Source organism: Otolemur garnettii, unplaced genomic scaffold (genome assembly GCF_000181295.1).
Source record: "Otolemur garnettii isolate 467f Iridium unplaced genomic scaffold, OtoGar3 scaffold00217, whole genome shotgun sequence".
NCBI lineage: Eukaryota > Metazoa > Chordata > Mammalia > Primates > Galagidae > Otolemur > Otolemur garnettii.
Genome location: NW_003852612.1, coordinates 2280994 through 2293541, shown reverse-complemented (window position 1 = coordinate 2293541; position 12548 = coordinate 2280994). Strand labels below are relative to the sequence as shown.

The window sequence follows — 12548 nt, the reverse complement described above, 5'->3', positions numbered from 1 at the left end:
GGTTATTGGACATCTGTATATCTTCATGGAGATATTTTCATGGAGATGTCATCCAAACTCTTTGTCCATTTAATTATTAGGTTGTCTTTAATATTTGAAGAGTTTTTAAAAAATTAAATATAAAAGATTTAAGTCCCATATCAGATATATGATTTGCAAATATTTTCTCCTGAACTGTGAGTTATCTTTTTCCTTTCTTGTTGTTGGTGTCTGAAGCACAAAATTTTAAAATTTTGATTGAATTCATTAACTTTCCCTTTCATCACTTGTGGTTTTGGCAACACATTTAAGAAATCACTATCAATAAAAACTTGGAGAACAGAAAAAAAATTATTTTCTAATCAAGGTCAGAACTATTTGCAAAAATGATTTCTTCTAAGAATTTTAGTTTTAGCTTGCACATTTAAGTCTTTAATCTGACATCTGCATACAGTGTGATGTCATGGTCCAAATTCATTCTTTGGAGTATGAATTCTATTTGTCCTACCATCATTTGTTGAAAAGACTATTTTCCCCCCACTTAATTCTCTTGGCACCCTTGCTGAAAACAAATGCAATGTAAATAATGTAAAGGTTTTTTTTCTGGACTCTAAATTTATTTTGATTCACAGATTTATTCTTATGTTACTATCACAGTGTCTTATTATAGATTTGTAGTAAGTTTTAAAATTGGGAAGTATAAGTCCTTCTTTTTCAAGACAGATGGCTATTCTATGTCCCTTGAATTTCCATATGAATTTTAGGATCAGCTTGTCAATTTCTGCAGAAAGGCCAGCTGGGATTTAGATAGACACTGTTTAATCTGTTGGTTGATTTGAGGAATAATGTCATTTTAACAATATTAAATTTTCCAAGATCACAGAATATCTTTTTATTTGTTTAGGCCTTTAATTTGTAGTCTTCAGAATGTTAAGTTTTACATCTCAGTTAAATTTATTTCTAAGTATTTTATTCTTTTTGACATCTTCAGTAACGAAATTATTTTTAGAATTCACTTTTGGAATGTTCATTTCTACTGTATTAAAATATAATTGATTTATGTATATTGATCTTATATTTCGCAACTTTATTAACTTACTTACTAGTGAGTTTAAACTATTATTAGTTCTGATAGTTTTTTTGTAGTTTCCTTACAATTTTCTATAGATAAGAACGTGTCATTTGCAAATGGACAGTTTAACTTCTTCCATTATAATCTGGATGCCAGTTCATTCTCTTACCTAATTCCCCTAGTTAGATAAGGTTGTTCTATTCCTAATCTAGGGGAAAACACTCAGTCTTTCATCATTAAGTATAAAGTTAGCTTTGGATATTCCGTAAAGTTCATTTATCAAGTTGAAGAAATCCTTTCTACTGCTAGTTTGAGTGCTTTTTTGAATCATAAAGGGGATGGTAGATTTTGCAAAATATTTTTTGTGAAACTACTGCTGAGATAACTATATGGTTTTTGTCCTGTATTCTTTCCTTTAATACTTTAGAAATTGATACGGCATAATACATTATTTTTCTGGACTTTCTAAATCAACTTGCTTTCCTGAGCTATCCAAGATATCTGGGATTCAAAGAGATACTACTTTTTTTTTCTCTGAGAAAGTGTCTTACTCTGTTACCCCACGCTAGAGTGCCATAGCACCAGCCTAACTCATAGCGACCTCAAACTCCTGGGTTCAAGTTCTCCTCCTCCTCCTCAGCCTCTTGAGTAGCTGGAACTACAGACATCTGCCACAACGCCTGGTTAATTTTTCTATATTTAGTAGAGACAGGGTCTTCTTCCTGCTCAGGCTGTTCTCTAACTTCTGAGCTCAAAAGACCCTCCTGCCTTGCTTTCCAGGTGCTAAGATTATAGGAGTGAGCCACTTCACCTGGCCAAGATACTTTGAGGTTTAGTCCACTAACCTTACATTGCAAACTGAGCTTTAAAACCAAACTGTGTAACTATTTACCCCAATAGTTTATTAGGGTACTTTTATATTAATTCCTTGTTAAAAAAAAACAAACCACCAAAACCTTTGAAGGGAGGTAACTGAGAGAGATATAAGTCCCTAGGGTTTGTGAAGGAAAAAAGGGTGAATGGAGACCAGAGACTTAGTGCCTCCAGAAATATGTCACAGTTCATCAGCATAACTACTTGGTTTTTTAAAAAAAATGGTAAGATAAAGGACCAAACCAGGAAAATCTTAATCTTACCTGCACGAGATATCGTGGATCCACATTTAAATAAGGAGACAGAGGGTTCATACCAGTTACTAGAGAGAAAACAAAATGTCATATTGCAAAATTCTTTATTTCATTTAGAGTTAATTCAGTTCTCAACTATCACAAGTTTTGCGATTTTCATAGGCTCACTGAATGTGAAAAATTGTCCTGTTTTATACACCCTATCTATTGGTTTGGGGGTTGACTCATCCTCACACTGGTGGCTCAGGCTCTAATACCAATAAGATATGGCAATAACACTGATCAAATTATCAAACTAGTAGGAAGCATAGCCCAGGCCAAGCATAAAGCTAATTTCTTTCTCTTTGCTATAGGAATGCTTGACAACTCCGCAAATTATAAAATAAGACTGACAAGAGATTAATCAATTCTATGGGAAAGAGTAGTTGGGTTTGGTTTCTGTGTTATGTGTTAGGTATAAATATTTTAAGACAGTTCCTTCAGATGTTACTGCTAACAATTAATTTCCCATTAAGGGTTGAGAATTCTTGGGTCACTACCACAGGAGTGAGGATTAGTGCAAAAAAAAAAAAAAAAAATTGCAAACTTTCAGAAGGCCAAAACTGAATTCCACTATCTTGCCAAACAGAAAAACCTATCAAGGAAAATCATCTTTCTCAAATTTTAATCTTTTGATCCTTCTGTATCTCCATTGCTTGTTCACAAATCTAAATATTACCCCAACTCTGATCTTTTCATCACCTGAAAGTCCTATTAATTCCATTTCCTATATATATTTTAAATTGTGTTATTTATTGCCATCTCTACTGCTACTATCTTACCACCAAATAATCACTGCACCAGGGAAAGGCGGCCCACACCTATAATCCCAGTGCTTTGGGAAGCTGAGGTGGGAGGACTGCTTGAGGTTAGGAGTTTGAGACCAGCTTGAACAACATGGTGAGATACTGTTTCTATAAAAAAATAGAAAAATTAGCCAGACATGGCGGTGCACAGAGGCTGAGGGAGGAGGATCACCTGAGCCCAGGAATTTGAGATTGCAGTGGGCTATAACATGACCAGGAAACAGCAAGACCACGTTTCAAAAAATAAAAATAAAAATCTGACAGCAACAAACTCCTATCTAACTCCTTGCTTCCTCTCACTCCTTCAATTAACATTCTACATAGCAACTAAAGTCTTTATTTTTTTGACACAGACTCTCACTATGTCGCTCTTATTAGAGTGCCACAGTGTCACAGCTCACAGCAACGTCAAATTCTTGGGCTTAAGCAATTCTCTTGCCTCAGCCTCCTAAGTAGCTGGGACTACAGGCACCCGCAACAATGCCCGGCTATTTTTGTTGTTGTTGTTGTTATTGTTGTCATTGTTTAACAGGCCCTGCCCAGATTGGAACCCACCAGCCTGGGTGTATGTGGCCAGTACCCTAACCACTGAGCTACAGGCGCTGAGCTATTTTTTTTTTTCTTTCTCTCTTTCTTTTTTTAAAGAGACTAGCTCTTGGTATGTTGCTCAGGCTGACCTTGAATTCCTAGGGTCAGATGATCCTCTTGCCTCACTCAGTCACCTGACTTGGTGGGTTTATAGGTACACACTTCTGTGCCTGACTATATTTTCTTCAGAAAAGGAAATCAGCCCTAATGACTTCCCTCTGCACTTGTAATCAAATCTAAATTTACCATGGCTTATAAAACCATACATTTTCTGCCATTCTCAGCCTCTCTGAAATCATGACCTTCTATCACTACAATTCTCTTATAATTCAGCAGACACATCCACCTAACAGCTGTTCCTCAAACATGCCAAGTTTGTTTCAGGACATTTGTATTAGCCATTCTCCTGGACACTTGTCTCCCACGCCTTTATATCATATTTGGGTCACACCTCAAATATCAGTTCTACTAAGTTGTTTTCCCTGGCCCATTCTATAATGGCCTCCTGCTCTTATCACCACTTTATGATTCTGTTTTATTTCCTTTACAGCATTTATCACTAACTGTGACGGTTTTCTTTTGACAGGCCCACTTCAGTAGTAAGGGAACTCCAAGCTCCACTGACAGGAAGAATCACCTTGGTTGGCACCTGTGGCTCAGTGGGTAGGGTGCCAGCCCCATATACCAAGGGTGCCAGGTTCGAACCCGGCCCCAACCAAAATGCAACAACAACAAAAAGGAAATAGCTAGGCGTTGTGGTGGGCGCCTATAGTCCCAGCTACTCAGGAGGCTGAGGCAAGAAAATCGCTTAGCCCAGGAGTTGGAGGTTGCTGTGAGCTATGACGCCATGACACTCTACCAAGGGCGATAAAGTGAGACTGTCTAAAAAAAAGAAAGAAAGAAAGAAAGATAGATCACCTTATAAGAAAAAAAAATTTTTTTGAGACAGAGACTCAAGCTATCACCCTGGGTAGAGTGCCATGGTGTCACAGCTCACCACTACCACAAACTCTTGGGCTCCAGCGATTCTCTTGCCTCAGCCTCCCAAGTAGCTGGGACTATAGGCACCGGACACAATGCCTGGGCTATTGTTTATGTTGCAGTTGTCACTGTTGGTTAGCTGGCTCAGGCCGGGTTTGAACTCGCCAGGCTTGGTGCATGTGGTCAACGCTGTAACCACTGTGCTACAGGCGCTGAGCCTTAAGAAAAATATTAAACCACTTACTTCTTGCATCTAGGAAAGTAGCTGGCACATTGTTAGAGCTCAATGAATGGTATTCATCCTCTGGTCTTTCACAATTTACCTTACAATCTTAATCAAATTAATGTAACAATACTTTGTTACTTTAAGATAGTAGTGCTCTTTGTGCTCTGATACTCAAGAGATTCTAAGAGTAGTACAAAGTATAAAACTGTGTTGTAGGCTTGGGCGCCAGGGCTCAGTGATTAGGGCTCTAGCCACATGCTCTGGGGCTGGTGGGTTTGAATCAGGCCCTGGTCTGGTAAACAACAACAAAAAATTGGCTGGGTGTCATGGCGTCTATACAGTCCCAGCTACCCAGGAGGCTGACTCAAGAGAATCGCTTGCGATCAACAGTTTGAGGTTGCTGTGAACTATTATGCCATGGCTCTGTCTTAAATAAAGAAAACAAAAAAGCTTGGCACTGGTAGCAGTGGTTACGGTGCTGGCCACATGCACTGAGGGTGGCGGGTTTGAACCCGGCCTGGGCCAGCTAAACAACAATGACAACTGCAACAAAAAAACAGAACAAAACTGTGTTCTACAGACTCAGTTTTGATGCTGGTGACATTAGGGACATGACAGTGTTTTTTTAGGTTGTTGAGGGTAAAAGGCCTAGAGAGATATACAGTGATTCCCCCCAAAGAAAATACTTTCGCGGACACCTGGTCCCCTGCCAGCTGCTGCCTAATTAATTACTTTTAGGTCCAAGTTTTTTGTTGTTGTTGTTTAGCAGGCCCGGCAGGGTTTGAACCCCTACCCCCCCATCCCACCCCCGAGCATGTGGCCAGCGCCCTAACCACTGAGCAACAGGTGCCCTTCACGTTTTATTAATACAGTTGAATACTCACAGTTGTAAAATCCCAAAGACCTGCAACACATACGGACTGAAGTGAGGCAAAGGCAGGATACACATGCCTATGCATCCTTGATTTTGTACACATTTCCTTTCATTTAATTCTTACCTGGCTTCATTCTTCATGTCTATAAATCACCTTTAAGGTTAAGATCACTTCCCAGCTCCTCCAAATGGTTTCCCAGCTTTATATTCATATTTATTTCTCACCTACGTACATTACACTTTGCCCTGACGGCTACTTTGGGATTTAGGATATGTCTCTGTTAAGCACGGGCTTGCTATCTGTAATACATTTAATTTCAGAGGGAGGCTCTACTCTTAACCCGAGAACCAAGCACATGGCCAAAACACAGGGATGAGTGTGATGAAAAGAAATGGCATAAGACTTAGATATTAACCTAAGAAAATATGCATAATCTCCCGACTCCAGGTCAATCACAGGCATCTATGTCCCCCAAAACTCGTTCCATCTTGAAAAAGCCGCCGCGCGGACAGAAGCCTTACCATCGGTACAGAAGCTGTGACCTCCAGCAAGATTTTAAAAAGGAGGGGGGACACCGCATGTTCGGTCAGACGTGTGAACCAGTCAGAAATGTTCGTAAGCTAGGCCTCATACTTACATGGGACGCCAGCCAAATCCGCGTGCGAGTAACCTGCTCCGCCAGCTCCAAAAAACCCAGCCAAACCTCCTGTAGTTTTGTTGCCGCTGCCCCCGCCGCCTTCCATGATGTCGTAGCAAACTGTCTGCTTCCCGCCGCTGCCTCAGGCCGAGGTCGTGGATTTGGCCGTTGCTTCTCAGTACCAGCGGGGGACCCGCGTTACCACCGCCTCCTTCACACGCTGACCTTCCGGGCGCCGGTACCCGCTGAGCATCACACTTCCGCTTTGCGGCAGAGTACGCCCCGGAAGCCGGAAGTGCCTCACGGCAGCTTTCCGGTGGTGGGAAAGTGAACGAAGTCCGAATCAAAGCGCCGCGTCCTGATGCAGGTGGGGTGCCTGTGGAAGAGGGAAGGCAGGCGACTGCATAGGGCCTGACTCGGGAGGCCAGCGGATCGGCACCTGCAGAAGCAGGCAGCGGCAGAGAGGGAATGGTGCGGGGAGGCGCTGAGAAGGCGGCGCAGTCAGTCCCTCTCAGGGTTAGTGAATGAGGCTCTCCGTCCGGGCCGGCCCGGGGACTGTGCGCTGCGGGTCCCAGCATGAGTGCGGGCCCCGGCTGTGAGCCCTGCACCAAGCGACCCCGCTGGTGCGTTGCTGCAACTTCTCCGCCTGCTGCTTCCGACGCCCGGAGCTTTCCCGGCAGGCAGAGGCGCGTCCTCGACCCCAAGGACGCTCACGTGCAGTTAAGGGTCCCACCGTCCTCGCCAGGCTGCGTCCCGGGGCGGGCGGGACCGCACAGAGGCCGCGTCACCTCGCTTGGTACGTGGGGAAATACAAATCTTTGTCCTTCGCCTCGGCCAGTACCTCCTCCTGGCGCAGGGGTGCAAGTTACTCCTTTCCGTTTTTGTATACACCACCATAAAGTCCCCTTGTTTACCCATCAAGGCCACTTGTGGGGGAATGGAGTCACATTTTTCGTCGTACAATGGGTGGTGTGAAAAACTCCGATGAGCAGTCACAGGGTGGAAAATGACAGGGGACTCCACCTGTTTGCTTTCCTCAGGTTTGATGGAGAAATTGCCGTAGTCGTGAAGGAGGTCTATTTGTGTATGTGAAGTAGTAGGGTGCTTCATCCTGTAGATGGAAAGTTGTTGCAACTTCACTTGTTCGGATTCTGGGTCCCATTGTACTTGTCCTTGGCATACAGTGTTAAAGAAGAGAAAATTGGTCTCCACTTTCATATTCTAACATCTATGGAAAGATAGCCAATAGCAGAAGTCAATATAATAAAGGGTAATGGATGTTCTGATAGGTGAGGGAGGGCAGTATGTTCTCATAGGAGACAGGTGTACCTAACCACATGTATGGAATCAAAAGTAGTCCTCCAGAAGATGAGATGCTTATTCTGAGGACTGAAGAATGAGTAGGAGTTAGGTTAAGAGGAAGAAAGGGAGTGTTTCAGGAGTGCAGATGATGCCTACAGTGAACAAGGACAGTAGTAAGAGATAAGGATGCAGATGAGTAGAAAAAAAAATCTGATCAAATTGGATATTTAGGCAGTGCTAAGGATTTTTAACTTCCTCAGTGAGGGGAATGAGAAGAAAGTTTTTAGCAGGGGAGCGACTCAATTAGATTTTTTTCTTTTTTTTGAGACAGAGTCCCACATTTTTGCCCCTCAGTAGAGTGCTCTGGCCTCATAGCTTACAGCAACCTCAAACTCTTGGACTCAAGCGATTCTCTTGCCTCAGCCTCCCAGTAGCTGGTACTACAGGCGCCTGCCACAACACCTATGTTTAGAGATGAGGTCTCATTCTGGCTCAGGCTGGTATAGAACCTGTGAGCTCAGGCAATCCACTCGCCTCGGCCTCCCAGAGTGCTAGGATTACAGGCATGAGCCACAGATTTTTTCTGTTTTTGAGAAGTCCCTCTGCCTGATGTGTGGAAAATAGAGAATAGATTGAAAGGGAGCACAAGTGGAGGTCCACTACTGGTGGAGTTAGTCTAGATGGGAGAGAATCATGGCTGCATCTTAGGTGTGGGCAGTAAGAAAGGAGAGAAGTGGATAAATTCAGGAAACTTGGGTTTGTACCTCAGAGGGAAAATGTCTGCTGGAGAGATAGATAAGGGGGTTTTGGCAAAAACATTATGAGTGTAGATTAGAATGTGTAAGCATGTCAGGAAAGTAAAGGTAACCCAGGGCAGTATCTTTGGGAACACCATTTAAGGGTAGACTGAAGGGAAGTAGCCATAGAAATAAAAGGAAAGCCAGGTGTGTGTGTCATTTACAGAAAAAAGGCATTTTAAAAAGGTTGCAGTAGTCAACAGTGTAAGGCTGGACAGAGATCAGTTGATCCTCTAGTGCAGTGGTTCTCAACCTTCCTAATGTTGCAACCCTTTAATACAGTTCCTGTGGGTCATGACCCACAGGTTGAGAACTGCTGCTCTAGTGAATGGTGTGCATTTAGATGTCTTAGGACTTAGAGGAAGTGGAGAGGAGACTTACACTAAGTCTTGAAGGATGAGCAGGATTTGCTCTATAAATAAAGAGGAGAAAGAATTATACTGGCAGAAAGAATAGCACATGCAAGATGTTCATAGAGACAGAGCACAGGCTGACAGTGTTAAATGAGGCTGGATGGTAGGCAGGAATTCATGGACTCTTCATGTCTTCATGAACAAACTCAAGTACCATTCAAGGATTTGAAGTTTATTCTGTGGTTAATGGGGAGGGTTGGACACTAAAAAGCTTTTTAGCAAGGCAGGGGATACCATGTGGTTAGTATTTTAGAAAATATGGCTTAAGCAGTGGCTTTTGGACTTTTCTGACTACAACCAATAGTATAAATTTTGTCCTGTACACACAGCATGAAATAAGTGTAACCTGCTATATATAACTGAAACAAATGTTTCATGAAATAATACTTACCCTTGCTGTGTATGATGAATTCTTAAGTTGTATTATTCATTGAAAAAAATGTTAGTCATTTGTAGCTCATACAACACTGGAATAGTAAAAGTCAAGAGTGTAATAAACAGGAAGACCAGTTGCAGGAAACAATAGTTGTCTGAGTAAGTGATGTATTTAAGGGCTGTACAAAAGAAATGTATTTAAAATTTGGAATGTTGATTTCAGGGAGCTTGGTATGGGGAAATATAACTGAAGGTGAACTTCAGATACTATATTTGACTTCTGTGACTGGGTAATGTGGTTCTAGTAACTTTGCATGTAATGCGGAGGAGTTCAGTTGCCTGTGGAGGTGAGGGCAGTCTGTCTTCACTGATTGTATCTTACGTTTTCTGCAGAAGAGGAACCAAATTAAAATTTGGGCTGTATTTCACATGTATAAATGTTTTCTGTATGCCTGGTACAGGATACCAGTTAGGATGTTTGAAGTGTAAATTTGTGTCAAAAAACCATTGTTTTAAATTTTGGACTTCTTTTATAAGCTTGGTGTTAAAAATGTTTAGGTATAGTTACCCTTGGAATAAGTAGATGAGGTAAGGAAATGGATATTATTCAGTATCTTTAAGTTTTATGTTATCTTCCTGATAACACATTTCTTATATTGACTGAAATAGGCAAATCTGTGTGTTGGCAGAACTTAGCATGCTATTCACACTCTAGTGAGGAAAGGCTCAGCCAGCTGTGTTCTTATGGGAGATGTTTGTGGAAGTTAGGCGTTCCTTTGAACTGCAGGTGAATTTTAGTGCACTTTGGGCCTTTGACATTTGTCTAGAACTCTTAATTGAATGACAGTGAAATACACTGGTTACTCAGTAATGTTGCTAATGATTCTAAGTGTAAATGATGTGAAGTCAGGATAAAGTTGGAGTACTACTGATTTTGGTGAAATAGAGATTGGGTGAAAGTGTTGGCAGAGAATACATTTGTTGAATATCCGCTATTGAGGCTAGACACATAGCGGATATTCAGCAAATATTTTCTCTCATTTTTGTATTGTCATTGATTCACATAACCTTTGGAAGTAGGTGTTGTTAACCCCATTTTCTAGATGAGGAACTTGAGGCTCAATGAAGTGAAGTAACTTAACAAAGATGATGCTAGTAAGTGAGTGAGCAAAGACTTCAATCCAGGATTACTTGACTCTGTCAGGGGTGTCTGTGCAAATTATGTAAAGACTTTTTTTCTTATCTGTGATGGTGAGTATCACAAAAATTATGCCTGGACCTTTTGTTTTTGCTCATTGGCTTTTGTTAGTGTTTGTTTACATATTTAATGTGTGACCCAAGATTGCTCTTCTTCCAGGTAGCCCAGAGAAGCCACAAGGTTGGATACCCCTGTGAGATCTTGTATCTTTTTTTGTCATTTCTTACTGCTTCTCTTTTTGTGCTGAATTTTTTAGTTAAAAGAAGGAAATTCCCAGGAAACCTGGGAAGCATCTTTTTATTCTTACTTCAGGCGTAAGAGAGGCAAAGCTCTGAAGCAGACCTGTGATGTGTTGGAAAAGAAGCCTTTGGAAGCTAGAAGTAATGTATTGAAAGAGTAATAAGCAGTCTTTTCTCTGGGACCCTCAGAAGGACTGAGGAATGCTTTATTAGCTGGAAATACTTGGTTTCTCATCTCTTGCTTTTCCTTTTTTCCTTTTTCAGGCTTTAGAAATCATAATCAGAATTCTGAAGCTGGAGAGAGAACACATTCTTGGTGTCAGGGCTGTAAGCGAGTGCCCTCTTCTTCAGTTTCACTGGGGCACTGCTCGTTTTTCATGATGTATGCAGTCTTTAGGTTCTGTAGACTTGATTAGTGCAGTACAGTGCTTCATGTGTATTGCAGAAACCTGGTCATTGCATCCTTACATTTAATTCTTATGCTTATGAAATTTTGGACATACTTCTGGATTTGTGACTTGAGGATTTTTCTGAAATATTCTTGCTGTGTTTGATATAGAGAAATTAAATAGAGAAGATGGGATTATAGAAAAGGTCTCAGAATCAAATGATTCATTGTCTTATTCTTTTCAGACTGAAGCCAGTTTTTTCCTCTGAATCCTGATTTGATGAAGAAATACTAAGTAAAATTACTAAAATAATGTTTAGCAAGAAATACCAACTAGATATAATTACTTTTTTGTGAAAGAAATTATTTAGAAAAATACTAATCAAAGATGTTTACTAATTGGATCATTACTGTTTTATGGAAGGTAAAAGTTACCTGGCAAGCTGGACTTGGTGGCATGTGCCTCTAGTCCTCCAAGCTCCTCAGGAGGCTGAGGCAGGGGATTGCCAGATCCCTGGAGTTTGAGACTGCAGTGAGCTGTGATTGCACCACTGTACTCTAGCCAGAGTGAGACTCTTGTCTCTTTAAAAAAAACAACAAAACACATGGCAATTGAATATAATATATTTCTGGTATAAAATTGTCCCCATATCTGAAATGTATTTCAATTGTGTCATTATCTTAGTGATAAACTGTGGATTTTCATGTGTTTGAGCCTGTATCTGTTTTGCTCATATTCTTATTTATATAGGTAAATAAAAATGACTTTATGGCTTTAAGGTGCCTAGATGCTTACATTGCAATATAGAGTAGTTGAGAATGTTTAAAATTTTGTTACCTTGTATTAAAATATGGTGTACATTTAATCCCCATCTAATACATTAAATGTTAATAGCACACTTATTTCTAATGCTTATATAAAATGTGACTTGCATTTATTTATATTGCATCTCTCTTTCCTTCAAGCTATCAATTATACTTTTGCTACTGTCTCTTGGTCATTTCTATCTATTTATTCCTTAGTTTCAAGCTTAGTATGTGCAGAATTGACCTAATCACATTTTTCCTAAATGCAGTTCTCTTATATTTCATATTTCTATTTAAGGGCATTACCATCTTTCACATCTCAGCCTTAAAGCTTAATGTCACTTTTAACTACTTTGCCATTACGAGTATGTAATGACTCTCCTTAATTTTATTACTCTCGAAAGGACTAGTTTTGGTTCTTGGCTTATAATTCTTCAGTAATCAAAATTACTACTCTTTTTTTTTTTTGGAGACAGACTCTTACTATGTCACCCTCCATAGAGTGCCATGGCGCTCACCACAACACCTGGCTTTTTAATTTTTTTTTAAATTGCAATTATCATCATTGTTTGGCAGGCTGGGCTGGATTTGAACCTGCCAGCTTCCGTGTATATGTCTGACACCCTAACCGCTGAGCTACAGGTGCCAACCCCCAAATTACTTTTTGAAACCACAATATTGATTCTAGCTCCTCTCTGG

The 12548-nt window shown here is 40.7% G+C and overlaps 2 protein-coding genes across 2 annotated transcripts in view; one reads left to right on the top strand and one right to left on the bottom strand.

Annotated features, from left to right (window-relative positions):
* LOC111722132 (mitochondrial import inner membrane translocase subunit Tim23-like) overlaps positions 1 to 6575 on the bottom strand; it is an 11225-nt gene extending 4650 nt beyond the window's left edge. The window contains 2 exon segments of the mRNA XM_023508004.1: positions 2188 to 2246; positions 6331 to 6575. Of these exon segments, the coding sequence (XP_023363772.1) occupies positions 2188 to 2246; positions 6331 to 6436 (165 nt within the window). The 5' untranslated portion in view covers positions 6437 to 6575.
* A 33-nt stretch (positions 6576 to 6608) lies between these two features.
* PARG (poly(ADP-ribose) glycohydrolase) overlaps positions 6609 to 12548 on the top strand; it is a 139440-nt gene continuing 133500 nt past the window's right edge. The window contains exons 1-3 of the mRNA XM_003801665.3: positions 6609 to 7130; positions 7647 to 7669; positions 9037 to 9082. Coding sequence (XP_003801713.1) covers positions 6907 to 7130; positions 7647 to 7669; positions 9037 to 9082 — 293 coding nt within the window. The 5' untranslated portion in view covers positions 6609 to 6906. The remainder of the gene's footprint in view (positions 7131 to 7646; positions 7670 to 9036; positions 9083 to 12548) is intronic.